A 16,915-nucleotide genomic window follows, 5' to 3' on the forward strand; every position below is an offset into this window, starting at 1 on the left:
AACTAGTGTGTATCTGTGTACTGCAGCCTCATTGATCACACAACTTTAATTGAAGTAGGAGTGAGTACAATTTAGAAAGAGCAAAGATATAGGAAGGAATCTTCAGGGAAAGCAAAGAACCAGGGCATGTACTTGTGTGTGACAATAGTTTTTTTTCTTACACCACAGATATTTTTATTCAAAACTTTCACTTGATCACTGCCGCAGGGCACCTAAAAATCCATCAGATGGCTTTACCTAATCACATAAGCACCTGGTTTCTTGTATCAGGAAGTCGGAGTCCCACGAGGCCTCCGCAGACAAGGACAGTGGATGCCAGCAGGATCGGGATTGCTTTGGTTATACCAACCAAAGAACCAAAAATGAGATTTCCAAGTACAGTTGCCGCTTTACACAGGGCATTCAAGAATCCGAATCCTGTCGCTCTGTTAAAAAATAAAGTGTTGATTATTTTCAATGAAATGATATTCATTTGTCCTCAGGAGTGAAGCAGGCACATAATTAACACTGTCAAGGTCAAGTGATTGTTCTGGTGTTTTTGCTAAGATTGAGTCCCATTCAGAATGTTTTTTTAAAGAAAGCTAGGTTTAAAAAAACATGGCTGATTTAATCAATATAAAGAAGGCTGTTGGTTAAATGAGGAGATTTCAGGAGGCCTTTGTCCCTGGAACAACTTTTTCAGAAAATGTCAGCTACATTATCATGTTGCCAATTGTTAAAAGTCTGGGGTTGATTTTCATATGTGGTGCAAATCGGGCAGGTGGTAGACAGGGTGATTAGGATACCTGCCTGATGTCAGTAGCAAGAGGTCTGAACCATTTTGATGGTTGGACCTCATTTAAATCTCAAAAGCGATCTGCATTTGAGTCAGTGGTAGGATTTTTGGTGGGCCCAGTGCCTGTTTAAAGCAAATTTGCACCTCTCAAAGCAAGGTAGGTGTGCATTAAATTTGAACATTTTTTTAGTGTAGTTTTCTGCAATAGATATCTCTTATGAGGGCTCCCAGCTTCAGTAATGCAGCAGCGGAGGTCCTGATGGAGCAGATGAGGACCTGGAGACAGATTCTCTTCCCCACAAATGGCAAAAGGGTGCCCAGGCAGATGCTACAGCAGGCCTAGGAAAAGGTGGCTGAGAATGTCAATGTCAGAAGCATCATTAACAGAATATGGGTGCAGTGGTAGAAGAAGCTCAACGACCTTACCCAGACAGCAAAGGTGAGAATGATGACTTGCTATCTCTTTTTCTCATGGTGAGACCTTGCCACGGTACTTCCCCTATCTGCCCCCCAAGCACTCCAAACACTTCCCTCCCCCACTCCATATGCTCCTCCTTCAATCAGAACAGGACACTGCACCAACCCTCCTCTCATTCTAATCACACACTCACCTACTGACGCTGCCCTGACAAGAGGCACAAACCGCATTCTGCTTTCACTTGGTAACAACTAGAAAGCATTTCACTCTTCTGCTAACTGCTTTCACAGTCACATTGGAGTCACTTTATTGCACATTACCACATTCTCATCTTGCTCACAACTTGCTGCTTTCCCCTCTCAGCACACATGTTATATGAAGCTGCCTCACACATCTGCACAACTCTCTGTACAAATTATATATTAATTCACCCCCACTCTTCCTGCAGGACAAGCTGGCTCACAACAAAAGAGAGAGGACCAGAATGGGGGGTGGACCAGGTTCTATACGAGCTCTCACTCAGATGAAAGAGGAAGCTTGGAGCAGGCAGCAGGAGAAACATCAGGGATGATGATGCTGAAGGCCAAGTACAGCAGGGCGTCCGCCTATTTCTCACATCTTTTCTCTTTCTACAAGTAATCACACATACAGGCAGTGTGGCAACCTGGTGCTGCATTGTGCTGCACTTATGTACGAACCAAGATCCTAGTGGTGAAAGGCCAGTACCCAGCCCGTTGCACCACATATATTTGATCCTGACCCTGTAAAGTGTTCAGATTACAACTGTGTATAAGTTACTGCAGCTTCTCACAGGCAGCCCAATATCTGTAAAATTCTTCAAGTGAGGGAAGTAGAGCAGGGCTCCTGGAGAAGTGGTTGAAATGTGTTCCAAAATTCATTCAACTATGAAACTGGACAGTAATCTAATTATTTAATGTTCATTTTCTTAAATGTATTAAAAGAGTTATTGTACTGTTTCTATAATTATTTTTAAATCCTGCTGGTACATAGTCTGCCTCCATGACATCTGATTGGCTTTTCGCATGAACGCAGTTATTGGGCTGTAGGAAGGTTAATTACGGAAGATGCTAGCAGATGACTAAAGCATTCCTTCTCATTATTTGTATCCAGCAGGATAACTTATTATTAGACTCAAAGACGATTACACATTGTTTCAGAGATGTCATAAGAGATGTAAAATTAATTATGAGCTGACTGCATCTCCACCCCTGCCTCAGCTCATCTGCTGCTGAAACCTTCATCCGTGCCTTTGTTTCCTCTAGACTTGACTATTCCAATGCTCTCCTGGCCGGCCTCCCACCTTCCACCCTCCGTTAACTTGAGCTTATCCAAAACTCTGCTGCCTGTATCCTAATTCACACCAAGTCCTGTTCACCTATCACCCTGTGCTCACTGACCTACATTGAGTCTCGGTCCGGCAATGCTATGATTTTAAAATTCTCATCCTTGTTTTCAAATCCATCCACGGCCTCGCTCCTCCCTATCTTTGGAACCTCCTCCAGCCCTACAACCCTCCGAGATCTCTGCGTTCATCCAATTCATGCCTCTTGCGCATCCCTGATTTTCATCACTCCACCATTGGAGGCCGTGCCTTCAGCTGCCTAAGCCCTAAACACTGCAATTCCCTCCCTAAACCTCTCCATCTCTCTACCTCTCCTCCCTTATGACGCTCCTTAAAACCTGTCTCTTTGACCAATTTTTGGTCTCCTTTTGCGGCTCGGTGTCAAATTTTGTTTGATAATGTTCCTGGGAAGCTCTTTGGGACATTTTACTACGTTAAAGGTATTATATAAATGCAAGTTGTTGTAGTTGTTGGATTATGGTATTCCAGAGCTATTTTGGATTTATGGGCATGATTTTAGCCTGGAAAATGGGTGGGTTGGCGGTGGAGGGCGGGGGGGGGGGGGGGGGGGGGTGGGGACAGTAAAATTGGCAAAAATCTAAAACCCGCCCATTTCCGGTTTTCACAGGGGCAGGACGAGGGGCGGGAAACCAACCAGCTCTCAGGAGGCGGGTTGGGCATTAGAAGCTTTTAAGGATCCCTCCGATGACTGACCCCCAATCCCCTCCCCAATGACTGACCCTCCGATCCCCGATTCCTCCCGATGACTGAACCCCCCCTCCCCGATGACTGACCCTCCCTTCCCTGATGACCCACAACACCCCTCCCGATGACCACGCCCCCGGTGACCCCCCCCCACCAATCTAACACTTATCTGAACACGTTCTCTTCCTGGCTCTTCTCGCATCTGACTGAGAGCCAGCCTGTCAACCAGCAAAAAAGAAAAAAAAACGACGTCCTTATGTCAAAATTGTAAGGATGTCTGGGAAATCCGTACTTCCGGATTTCCCGACCAGAATTCCACCCCCACCTCCATCCCGGGCTAAAATTGTGTCCTATGACCTGTTTCAGCCGTGGTGTAACACTAAGTTTTTGCTGTCCGAAACACAATTGATCTTTCACAATTGTACAAATGAAAAATGTAGAATCATAGAATCATATAACACAGAAGGTGGCCATTCGGCCCATCATGTCTGTGCCAGCCCTTTGAAAGAGCTATCCAATTAGACCTACTCCCCTGCTCTTTCCCCATAGCCTTGCATTTTTTTCCTTTTCAAATATATATCCAATTCCCTTTTGAAAGCTATTATTGAATCTGTTTCCACTACACTTTCAGGCAGTGCATTCCAGATCAGTGGGAAGCAAAAGATTTTCCAGCCTTAAACAGCTGAGAAGCAGCTTGCAGAATCCTTTCTTAGTTTTTATTTATATAAGGATGTGGGCAACATGAGCAAGGTATTTATTGCCCATCCATGGTTCCACGGTTGCCCTGAGAGCAATTTGCATCAACCACATAGTGTGGAACTGGAGTCACCTGGAGGCCAGACAGCATAGGGGTGGCAGATTCCCTTCCCTGAAGGACATCAGTGAACCAGTTGGGTTTTTATTGACAATCCAGCAGCTTTAATACTCATTTTTTCTAATGCCAGCCACAAATTACCAATTTATTGAAATCTATTTCATAACTTGACATGATGGGATTTGAACTCATACCCATGGATTGCTAGTCCAATACCAAAACCATACCCATCATTCCCAACTGAGAAAAGAATTTGCTAATTGCTTCAGTCAAAGATGATATTTTTCTCACAGTTTCTATACATTCATAAGCTGTGAACTAAACCACTTGCTGGTTTGACAAGTGATGCAGGTAATTTTCCACTCTCCTTTACAAGCATAACAATTATTCATTCCTGTCTGGCGCAAAAATAAAACAGGAAAGGTGGCTCAACCGTGGCTTACAAAAGAAATTAGGGATAGTATTAGATCCAAAGAGGAGACATATAAAATTGCCAGAAAAAGCGGCAAGCCTAAGGATTGGGAGCAGTTCAGAATTCAGCAAAAGAGGACAAAGAGATTGATTAAGAGGGGGAAAATAGAGTATGAGAGTAAACTAGCAGGGAACATAAAAACTGACTGTAAAAGCTTCTATAAATATGTCAAGAGAAAACGATTAGTGAAGACAAATTATAGGACCCTTACAGTCAGAAATGGGAGAAATTATAATGGGGAACAAAGAAATGGCAGAACAATTAAACACACACTTTGGTTCTGTCTTCAGAAAGGAGGACACAAATAACCTCCCAGAAATGTTAGGGAATCAAGGGTCTAGTGAGAGAGAGGAACCGAAGGAAACCAGTATTAGTACAAAAAATAGTGCTAGGGAAATTAATGGGGCTAAAATCTGACAAACCTCCAAGGCCTGATAATCTACATCCTAGAGTACTAAAGGAAGTGGCCCTGGAAATAGTGGATGCATTGGTGATCATCTTCCAAAATTCTATAGACTCTGGAACAGTCCTTACAGATTGGAGGGTGGCAAATGTAACCCCACTATTTAAAAAAGGAGAGAGAGAAAAAACATGGAATTATAGACCAGTTAGCCTAACATGAGTAGTGGGGAAAATGCTAGTGTCTATTATAAAAGATGTGATAACAGAACACTTGGAGGGCATTAACGGAATTGGACAAAGTCAGCATGTGTGTATGAAAGGGAAATCATGCTTAACAAATCTACTGGAGTTTTTTGAGGATGTAACAAGTAGAATAGATAGGGGAGAACCACTGATGCGGTGTATTTGGATTTTCAGAAGGCTTTTGATAAGGTCCCACACAAGAGGTTAGTGTGCAAAATTAAAGCACATGGGATTGGGGGGAATATACTGGTATGGATTGAGAATTGGTTGACTGACAAGAAAAAGAGAATTGTAAACAATTTTACAACACCAAGTTATAGTCCAGCAATTTTATTTGAAATTCACAAGCTTTCGGAAGCTTCCTCCTTCCTCAGGTGAATACAGCATTCACCTGAGGAAGGAGGAAGCCTCCGAAAGCTTGTGAATTTCAAATAAAATTGCTGGACTATAACTTGGTGTTGTAAAATTGTTTACAATTGTCAACCCCAGTCCATCACCGGCATCTCCACATCAGGAAAAAGAGAGTAGGAATAAACGGGTCTTTTTCCGGGTGACAGGCAGTGACTAGTGGGGTACCGCAGGGATCAGTGCTTGGGCCCCAGCTATTCACAATATATATCAATGATTTGGATGAGGGAACTAAATGTAACATTTCCAAGTTTGCAGATGACACAAAGCTGGGTTGTAATGTGAGCTGTGAGGAGGATGCAAAGATGCTCCAATGTGATTTAGACAAGTTGGGTGAATGGTCAAGAACATGGCAGATGCAGTATAACGTGGATAAATGTGAGGTTATCCACTTTGGTTGTAAAAACAGAAAGGCAGATTATTATCTGAATGGTGATAGATTGGGAAAAGGGGAGGTGCAACGAGACCTGGGAGTCCTTGTACACCAGTCGCTGAAAGCGAACATTCAGGTGCAGCAAGCAGTTAGGAAGGCGAATGGTATGTTGGCCTTCATTGCAAGAGGATTTGAGTACAGGAGCAGGGATGTCTTACTGCAGTTATACAGGGCCTTGGTGAGACCACATCTGGAGTATTGTGTGCAGTTTTGGTCTCCTTATCTGAGGAAGGATGTCCTAGCCATGGAGGGAGTGCAACGAAGGTTTACCAGACTGATTCCTGGGATGGCAGGACTGACGTATGAGGAGAGATTGGGTCGACTAGGCCTACATTCACTAGAGTCTAGAAGAATGAGAGGTGATCTCATTGGAACATATAAAATTCTAACAGGACTGGACAGACTAGATGCAGGGAGGATGTTCCCGATGGCTGGGGAGTTCAGAACCAGGGGTCACAGTCTCAGGATACAGGGTATGCCATTTAGAACCGAGATGAGGAGAAATTTCTTCACTCAGAGGGTGGTAAACCTGTGGAATTCTCTACCACAGAAGGCAGTGGAGGCCAAGTCATTAGATGTATTCAAGAAGGAGATAGATATAGTTCTTAATGCTAAAGGGATCAAGGGATGTGGGGAAAAAGCGGGAACAGGGTACTGAGTTAGACAATCAGCCATGATCATTTTGAATGGCGGAGCAGGCCCGAAGGGCCGAATGGCCTACTCTTGCTCCTATTTTCTATGTTTTCTATGTTAAGTTAGGTGCAACACTAATGTAAAAATGAAAGGAAAGAAAGACTTGCATTTATTTAGCACCTTTCACGACCTCAGTACGTCCCAAAGCACTTTACAGGCAATTAAGTACTTTTGAAGTGTAGTCACTGTTGTAATGTAGGAAACGTGGCAGCCAATTTGGGCACAGCAAGATCCCACAAACAGCAATGAGATAGTGACCATATAATCTGCTTTGTTAGGTGCTGGTTGAGGGATAAATATTGACCAGGACATCGGGGAGAGCTCCCTGCTCTTCTTTGAAATAGTGCCATGGGATCTCACATCCACCTGAGAGGGCAGACGGGGACTCGGCTTAACGTCTCATCCAAACAACAGGACCTCCGTCAGTGCAGCACTCTCTCAGTACTGCACTGAAGTGTCAGCCTAGACTTTGTGCTCAAGTCCCTGGAGTGGGACGTCAACCCACAATCTTCTGAATCAGTGAGAGGTACAGTAAATGGTGGAATATCTGGGACACCAGCTTTGGCTCTTATTAGTCTGTCATTTGCCACTTTGGAGGCGGACACATCTTCTTCCAGCAGTCAACACCACTGGAATGTAGTGTGTTTTTTCTTAGAACAGGTGTATCCAGTGCCCTACACCAGACATACGACTTTTGCTCAGACCCTATATCTACAGCAGTATTAAAGTCAGATATGAAAAGAAAAGCACATTTAGGTGGAAATTTAATTGAAATATAAATATAAAGAAATGAATGTGTGTAACCCACAAACATACTATAGATTATCCAACTGTTGTAAATATTTTAGAATGATTTTGATGGAAGAGTTACATCGATTTAAATTGACTTCTGGTGACTTGCAAGTATAATTTTTAAGAATACATCTCCTGATTAGTAGCAGTGTATTTGGCACAGAAATATGGTGACTGGAAATAAGCTTTGTTTAAATATCAGATCTGGTTGGTCGCATATTGCCCTGCGCTATTGGGAAAAATGTACAAAATCATTAAGGTTGCACATTTCCACAAATAAAGTGCAATGTGTTTTTCAGCATTTAAGGCCCATCATTTACAAACCCCATATCATATTTTGCAAAGAGGTTTTACCTCGGAATGACACATATGTAAAAAGGAAATAGGGTGCAAACGGTATACTTAACCTCCTGTCGGTTGGCAAAAGTTCTACAGTGATCACGTCGAGAGAGTTCCATGCCGAAATAGTCAGACCATTGTACAGGCACAGCATTCCAATCATCATGGCTTCACTTGTCCCAAACCACAGGAAAAAGCAGCTGATCCCAGACAGAACCATGGAACCACCTACAGAGGTTGACAAGCCAATAGTAATCAATGTAAAATAGACATAGAAAATGTTGGAAATACATTGCCTCATCAGCATCTGAAAGGGAAAAAATAGACAGGTTAACATTTTGGGTGGACGTGACTTCACGGGAGTGAAGGTAATCACAAGATAACCTGCCCATATGAGTAAAGAGAAACATTTCATTAACACCACAGACAACTGAGATGCCCCCTCGATATCATGCAGCTTAAAGAAAACAAACTCGCCAAATCAATTTATCAATTGTTTTTCCTGAATTTATTTCACCTGCCTTTTGCATCATGCCTCCACTTTTACCTGACAAGGCAGCAGTGAACTGCTACCAATGTCATTCTCTCCTACTGTCCAGGGATGCATAAGCAACGCGAGTCACCTCTTTCTGATGTTGTGACTCTCATGTGAAGCTCCCCGGCTCTGCTTGGGATCATCCTGACTTTGGGATTTAGGGCTCTAATTAAGAGGAGAGATCCACAGGACTCTTTTCACTGAGACATGCATCTAGTTTGCGATAACTATGGGAAACATCACCCACTGCAGCCTGCCTGCAATTTTCCAATATGTGCTGGCAATGGGCACGGTTCCACTGTCACCTACTCAAAAAAATACCCCACCATGGTCTAAGTCTCCAGAATAGTGAGAAGATAGATGATGCAGCTGTGAGCAGCCTATTTAAGTTGGCTACCTCTCCCCTGTCTGTCACACATGTTAAGGGGGTGGGGGGCCTGTGTTCCCAGTGAATTTCCCTCCCATCCACTCCTCTTACCACCATTCCCCAGGACCACTTGGAGAAAGGTGGCAATAATCACAATAATAGCAGTGGGCTATTAATGGAGATAAAGGACCTAGAAGATGCCTCCTCTCTCTTTGATGTAGCCCCAAAACTTACCTTTGCCGGCCTCGGTCTCTGCCAAAGCTTACTTCCTATTAGCTTCCTTGATCTTCGGGGCTCTTCTCTTTTAAAATCTCTTGCCCCCTCTTCTGGTGCTGCAACATCACCAGGAGTTTCCGGCCTCGCAGCTGTGGGCTCCCTCTTAGCAGCATGGAATCCTGCCAGGAGCCTGCCCTGCATGCTTGATGATCCCTGACCCAAGAAAATGGGTTGGAGTCGACACAGCGTCAGACGGGCAGGACAGGCACGGCCACTACTCTGCCCCAACAGAAAAATTTAGCCTTAGATATCAAAAGCGGAGAGGCATTTTATGTCCCAGTAGAACCACTGCCCAGCTGATAGGCAAAGATAACATTGATTAAATATTTACAGTGGTCTAACGCACCATTGAATTTCACCCTTGGACACAAGACAAGATGGTTATCAGTTTCAGTTACAGGCATAAATGATACCCAGACAGTTGGAAGAGGGTATTGCTGAAATCAATTATTTCAAGGATCAGCAATAAAGAAAGTGATCAGAGAAAATGAGAAGAGCTGAAGAAGCAGGTGTGGTACATTGTAAGGAGATGAAATATTGAGAAGACTGTTGAAATGTCACAGAAGGGTATAATCATGAAATTAATGATGGGTACAGTTCTCAGAACGATCAGCTAGAAAATGGTTTGGATGTGTTCGCAAAATAAATTATTTAATTCATGCTCATTATGACTGGAAATCTTTTTTTAACATAAATATAATTCTATTAACCGGTGTCTTTTGGGACTCAAATCAGGACAAAATATGAAGAACTCCATTTAATTGGAGTTAAGATACAGATCAGCCTTGATCTAATTGAATGGCGGAGCAGGCTCGAGGAGCTGAATGGCCGACTCCTGTACCTATGTTCCTAACTAAACAGAAAATATCAATAGTAAATGGATTATGATAGTCTCTGATACCAGGTGGGTTACTGATCTAATTATGTGGATGTGCTTGTTCCATTTTCAATTAAAAGTTCAGGCAGTAGCTTCCAGTTGAAAGATCAAAAGGGGATTTTGATCCGTGTTCAAAATGGTTTATTTCCATGATTAATCAAGAGATTGATGGGGAATTATTAAGGGTGCCTGACACCTCCATATATGAGTTTATGTAATGTACTGTTGAGCCACCAATCACACATAGATATTTGAATTGTTAAATGGTACTCTTTGCATTGTTCAAGTGTAATCTCATTATATTCAGGAAACCCATCCATCTACACATACCAATGTATCTGCAGTGACTCAGATAACTGAAGTCATCATTTACCTTTGTCTGAGCAGGACAGCAATTGCAAATTCCCAGGATGAATGGCAGGAATACAAACTGGTGAAAACCATGATACTGTGAAAGGATGGGAGCTTCTGAAAGTTGGTGGCCAGCTCATAAAGTTATTAATGACAGGAAGTGGCAATGGAGAGAAAGAAACAAAACTGCTGCTTTCAAAGCATTAACAAGAAATTTGTGTTTTTTTTCAAAACAGGAAACACTCTTGTATTTCTTCAAGAAAAGTTATTTAATGGGGCAATTAACCCAGTTCCAACTTTACTCATTATGCTTCATGTTGTGTTCTAGCAATAGATTGTTTAGTTCCTTTTTGCTTCATATTTTCACTTAATTGCAAACAATTTTAGTCGAAAATCTCTGGTCTGTGTTTAATATTCTGTCAATCTGAAAACAATGGTATTGGAAAATGAGATCATGGTAAATGCCCCAAGGAGATTATTGCAAGTAAGGATAGTTGTTAATACATACTAGCAGTAAATGTACAGTTTTCAGACTTTAGAGGATAAGTTGCATTTACAAGAACTGCTGCGAATCAGTTGACAGTGAAAATTATTTTCTAAAAACTCAACATTATAACAGTTTAGTTGTAAATTGTGTAGAGTACATTTCACCAATTAGCACAGGAGCACATATTGGGAATACGGGTGTGGAGGTCAGCGTGATCCACATGATTTTCTGTCCATTAATTTCGGATGGAAAAGCGTGCAAGCCAAGCTGAGGCCTACACCCCAATTTCTGACAGGTATTCCCGTCGCAAAAATCATCAACAATGGTCAAGAAGTAACTGATAAAATTGCACATTCAATTTGCTAGTGTCCTTAAAAAACTGCCACCACAGCTGATTCCCTAGCAACATAAGGGAAACTATCTCCTGCAAAAACCATTGCAAAATGGGATGTAAGCTATCCCTGCCCCCAAATTAATAATGAAATGCGGCTCCCACCTGTTTGAGGCTAGCTCCTCTGACACTGCTTGTGTTTGCCCCTTAGAAACCAAGATGAGCTGCAAAGTGGACAGAATTCCAGCAAAGTGGAACTTTTGCCAATTTTCAGTTCATAGCCGCCTGATATATACCCGTAGATCGGACGGCCGTGAGCAGAATATCCAGAGTGTAAGTGGGTGCATAAAGAGGGATGGATCATTATCAAGCCTAATCCTGTCTTAATCAGATGCCCACATGACTTTCCAACAGGCGTCATAAGACAGGGATACTAATAGGAATCGTGGCCTCAACTCTCCCCCTACACAGATCAGGGACAGTAAGGCCATTTGTAATGGCCTCACTATCAGCCTGGGTGAAACCAGCTAACTCTGGCATCTACCTAGTTTGCATGGCTAACAGCCAGATTAGGAGTGGTAGCCCATGGTCATATACCAAATATTTAGCAAAAGAAGCATTGCAAGATCAGTTTTGAATCAAATTGGAATCACATCCATTCTCAATACCACGTTACTGTTAGATGAGCTGGAATAAGAAACACACTAATGCTGACTACTCGGAAGGTCTCCATCTGCTATATAAATGTTTGTAAAAATAAAAGGCAAGTTGTACCTAACATTGTCAAGCGTCCAATCCTGTCCATGAGCAGTGCAGATACAATGTTACCCGGCAACACTGCTAATGTTCCTAGGAAGTTGACAAAATAGATCCAGTAGGCACTGTAGTCCTCATCAAAGTTAATCTGACATCCTTGCTTATTGTGCAGAGATGTAGTATTGATGAACTGACAATCAATGAATTTAGACTCTTCAAGATCTGAGGGAAAAACAAGAAACACACATTAATTTATGGTTGGCACTGATTCAAAGATAAAGTTATTATTTAAATTACTTAATGGTTGGTATTTCCTCCTTATTATTCCTCATTATGATTAAGTGTTTAAACCACTGCCAAGAAAAAACTGAAGAGTGTAAGCATGCAAAGCCAGATCAGAAAACTAGGCAGTTAATTATGAAAATAGCTTCCTCCCCGACTTCTGTAGATAATGTACAAGTTTATGTTTTAGGAGACTTTCTTTTCAGTGTAGATGAATGGCATGGTTATATTCTTCTGGGCTGAAGTTGCACAGTGAAATAATTGTAGTGAATGCGATCATATAGAATTCCTCTATAGGCTACTTTAAGGAAGATGTTTAAAATAAGCGGTTAAAGTCTTTGTCAAAATCGCATACAAAAGAATTTTCTTACTACTATTTCACCAAGGGATTTCAACCTCCTGGAATGCCCCTCAATTTTAAATTTAGAAGAGAGAGCCCTCCCCTCACCCCATGCCAACACACAAAATGTTTCTACTTCCATATACTTTTACCCCACACTCTCATAATAAGTATAAATTTATGATAATTTTATGCTTGGCTGGGGCTGAAGCTACCGATATATTTATGAAGTAGAAGCCTGGACCCAGTCAGATTCGATCTCAGTTAACTAGCAGTAAAACACAACTCTTCTGAAATTCCTCGGAGGTTCTGCCAGTCTCAAGCTGTAACTCCAGTTGCGAGGGGTCTTGCCATTTCTGGGAATTTCCTGGCTGCCTCCTAAGGGATAGGACCTCTGTCCATCCCCTACAGGGCAAATGATGACCGGGGGGCAGGGACAATGGTGGGGACTCCATGAGCTGGCGTTGTAGCAGTGACTGGTAAGCTGAGTGAGTGGAGGCATATCGTCCTCCACAAAGGCATATGTGAGCTTCACCATTGGGGGTCCAGGCCAGGCAAGCGGCCTAGACCCCCAAAGAGGTAAAGATTTTTCACATATCAGCACCTTTGCTTAGGGGACGCACAGGGTCGTGGCTGGGATTAGGCGCTGGCGATGCCACCAAAGTGGTGCTTACACCCACCTGACACGTGCAAATGAGGCACGCTCCCCATTGCAAACTGTGGCTGGTGGGCACTCTCAGGCATAATGTAACTAATGAGATTGTGACCTGAGGAAATTTGGGGCCATTGACTAAAAAGAGTCTCACAGCCTTACCTGGGCCTGAAATGAATACTGCTTTACTATTTGAAAAACTAGACATGTGCAATTAACATGTTCACCATTAGAGTCATGATTTACACACCCACCTGTATTATAGAAGAGAGTTTCAATAAATGTGCAGTTCCTAAAATAAGTAGTTAATGATGTGACATCTTCAAAATAGCAGTTCTTAAAGAGGGAGTCTTCAAAAGTTACTGCTTTAAACTTCATGCTAGTAAACCTATTAAAAGAGAAAATACACTTTTGTATTTACTGTTGTTGTTGATTGCTCTAAAAAAATATCTGCCCCATCTTTATTTTATCCCTCTTCTTTTAGGAACATAGGAACAGGAGTAGGCCATTCAGCCCCTCAAGCCATGGCTGATCCGTATCTTAACTCCATCTACCCACCTTGGTTCCAAAACCCTTAATACCCTTGCCTAACAGAAAGCTATCAAAAATCTATTTTAAAGGTCTCTCTTCTCCATACAGCCAGGCAAGCTGAGCCTCCCATCAGAGATTCATGGCCCATGCCGTCCCTCTTTCTAAGAAACAGTCTTCTTGCAAGCTTGTACCAACAGTAATTTCCAGGCTAGAATTAATAAAAGATTTGAAATGTGTATTAAGCAGAAATGCGTCCGTCAGCCACCCAGTTTGGGAACATCTGGAATAGAGCATAGAAGCTAACTAACCCCCCTGAACTTGAATGTTGATAAAAAAAGAGCTTACATTCTTAACAACTTCCACTGGAATGCTTTTTACTTTTTGCATACATTAAGATGAATGACTTAACCATTCCTGACCTGTCCCTGATGTATTCTCCATTTGTGTGGATCTGGTTTTCCAGTGTAAAGTTGAACACAAAATCATCAACTCTTTCTCCATAAAACCTTTTCACTCGGGATGCATACTCGTCAGCTTGAAGGTGTTTGATGACATCAGGGAACCAGACAGAGAGACCATAGTAACTGAAAAATAACAGAATGGGTTTAAGACGTACGTCTGCCGGAAGATGTATAAATAAGAACAGAAGGATATTGCTTTCACATTAACTGATGCACAGGAAGCAATTTGCTGCAATTCTCTGCTGTTTATACAATTAAATCTGTTTGGTAATGCTTGAGAGAAAATAATGGAATGCATGATGGGATAATACATATAATGGATGGTTTCATAATTGATTAATTAACTGACTACTGCAAACCATGGGTATGAATAAGATAGGCTTAAAATATCGCAGAACTGGTTTTTCAACACATGTGGAAATTTGAAAGAAAAATGTAAATACTTTTTAAATTAAAAGTATGTCTCCAGTGCTCTCCCCTCCTTTGCTGCAATGTGGTTAAATGGTTGTTGGCAGTCTTTCTAAGCTAATTGGATGAGATACTGAGAGGCAATGTGGGCCTAGGCAGTGAGTGCCAGAAGACTCTTGAACTGTGGGGCAGCACAGTTGAGCCTAATCACCTGTCCTCACCTGGGATCCTCACACCCCTACGTTCCAGCACAGGTCACTATGCAGCAATCATTGACTTCCCCCACCCTAGCCCAAGAACACTGTAGCCAATTATAGTAATCCTACTGTCAGTCAGCACAGATTGGGGAGCAAACCTGGGACATTCCTGGTCAGTATGGCTCAGTAGCACATAGGGTGGTACATTTACCCACTGAGTCATCTGGGCAGATTAAAAAAAGCATATGTTACAGTTACAGGTTTCAATTGACTTCCCTGGGCTACAAAAATATTCAGTGAAGTTCTTCCCCCTTCCCCTTTGAAAACCTTCATGGCAAATCATGTGAAAGAAATAAGTTTATGACCTATTTGCAAATAGAGTTACACAACTATCCATTCAGCTTTACCTGCGTAGATATTTATGGTAATCACACTGCTGCCCGGGATATATCTACTATTTGATGCAAGTAATTTAAATCAAACAACAGAAAAAAAGCTTATGTCACAGGTAAGTTGTGTTTAATGGTTTTCAACAATAACAAGCCTTACCCAAATGACAAGGTTACCCAAACTATAACCAGCATAATGGTGTTTTTCTTGACAGGATAGTTAAAGCATCTCATAAATGTCATCCAAATCTGTGAAAATAGACAAAGTGATATCATAAGATGCAAGATCTATGTAATTATATTCTCAGCTGCTAACACAAGGAGACATAAAGGTGCTAAGGGAACTGTTAGTAAGGGGTATAAATTCACCGGTGTCCGGATTCAGGCATGAAGGAGGCCAAAACATGCGTCTGAACTGGGAGGCCCGAAGCTGGCCTGAAATTGGGTCTTGGGCCTCATTAATATCAATTGGGTGAGCTGCCATTGTCTGTCATCTTCTAGAGGCCGCTCGCCCATTTGAAGAAATGAATATCGGTCTACATGCCTCACTGACAGCGGCTTGCAGACTCGTCCTGGGGGTGGAGGGGGGGTGGTGGGGAAGTGGCAACTGGGGGGGTGGAGCGACCAGGATATTGTGGAGTCAGGGGAGTGCTGCTGGTCTTCCTGGGTTGACCTGATTTTTTAAAAATTGTTTTTTTAAAAATTTGTCTTTTGATGGCGCTTAAAAATCCTGAGCGGAGCAGGCTCAAGTTCCTGCTCCTCTCCGCGATGTCAAATTTAGCAGAGTGGACATAAAACAGGTTTTAGGCCCATCATTTACATATGTAACGCCTCTTTTAGGCAGCCTCCAGGGACGCCTGAAAAATCACCTTATGTCTTTCAGGCATCCTTTGGGTGTGAAACATTTCACACCCTTAAAACAGGTGCAATGAGGTCCAATTTCTACCCCTGTGTCTTTTACACAATTACAGCAGACTTTGCAAAACCAAAATCTTGGTTAGTAGTATATTATAAATATTTCATTTTAAATTTGAGCTAAGATTTCCAGGATTTATTAAAACAGTCACAGAGAAGAGATTTCAGGCTGAATTTTCTGTGGGCAGTAACTTTGCCATCCGATTTTCTAATGGTTTTAACCTGAGTGTCTCTGAGTAAAACCCAAATTTCAACATTTTTAAAAGTATTTGTGATAAGGACACAATATACTTAGGCCACACAATGGCACTACTAAATATATGTGTTTTAAGTAGCTGTTTCCCATCAGGCACAGCTGGTATTATGTCCTGAATGTGACAGGATTCCCAGCATGTGTTTTTTACAAGGCATTTGAGGAGGGAGGAGGGCTAATCTATTTCCCATTTTTAAGCTGGGCTGGATTTTTCCCCTGGACCAGTTATCCCTTCCTCTGCTGGTGGTATTCCTTTTTAACCGTAATTTAAAATTGTCAGAGCACAACCAGTAAGTAATTATTTAAAACAGGACCTCAGTTTACTGGCAGAGGTGCTTAATGGTACATGTGATGGGAAATCTTATTGTTTGTTCCCACCCCCCTTCCAACCCCAATGATAAACACAGGTCATTACTACCACAGTGAGATTTGACATAGGGACAATTAAAAAAGAGCTGAATTTTTTAAATTCATTCATGGGATATGGGCGTCACTGGCAAGGCCAGCATTTATTACCCATCCCTAATTGCCCTTGAGAAGGTGATGGTGAGAAGCCTTCTTGAACCGCTGCAGTCCGTGTGATGAAGGTACTCCCACAGTGCTGTTAGGTCGGGAATTCCAGGATTTTGACCCAGCGACGATGAAGGAAC

The 16,915-nt window shown here is 42.2% G+C and overlaps 1 protein-coding gene across 4 annotated transcripts in view; it reads right to left on the reverse strand.

Moving 5' to 3' along the window:
* Window positions 1–241: 241 nt before the first annotated feature.
* The window catches only part of sv2ca (synaptic vesicle glycoprotein 2Ca), a 143,095-nt gene continuing 126,421 nt past the window's right edge, over window positions 242–16,915 (reverse strand). Inside the window, exons 7-12 of one of the 4 annotated variants that reach the window (XM_067982156.1) lie at window positions 15,258–15,368; window positions 14,062–14,226; window positions 13,366–13,499; window positions 11,856–12,059; window positions 7,926–8,085; window positions 242–425 (exon numbers count right to left, since the gene is read on the reverse strand). In XM_067982156.1, coding sequence (XP_067838257.1) covers window positions 242–425; window positions 7,926–8,085; window positions 11,856–12,059; window positions 13,366–13,499; window positions 14,062–14,226; window positions 15,258–15,368 — 958 coding nt within the window. The remainder of the gene's footprint in view (window positions 426–7,925; window positions 8,086–11,855; window positions 12,060–13,365; window positions 13,500–14,061; window positions 14,227–15,257; window positions 15,369–16,915) is intronic. The other 3 variants (XM_067982155.1, XM_067982154.1, XM_067982157.1) reach the window with 3 other exon arrangements.

The sequence above is a fragment of the Heptranchias perlo genome, chromosome 4 (assembly GCF_035084215.1).
Source record: "Heptranchias perlo isolate sHepPer1 chromosome 4, sHepPer1.hap1, whole genome shotgun sequence".
Taxonomy (NCBI): Eukaryota; Metazoa; Chordata; class Chondrichthyes; order Hexanchiformes; family Hexanchidae; genus Heptranchias; species Heptranchias perlo.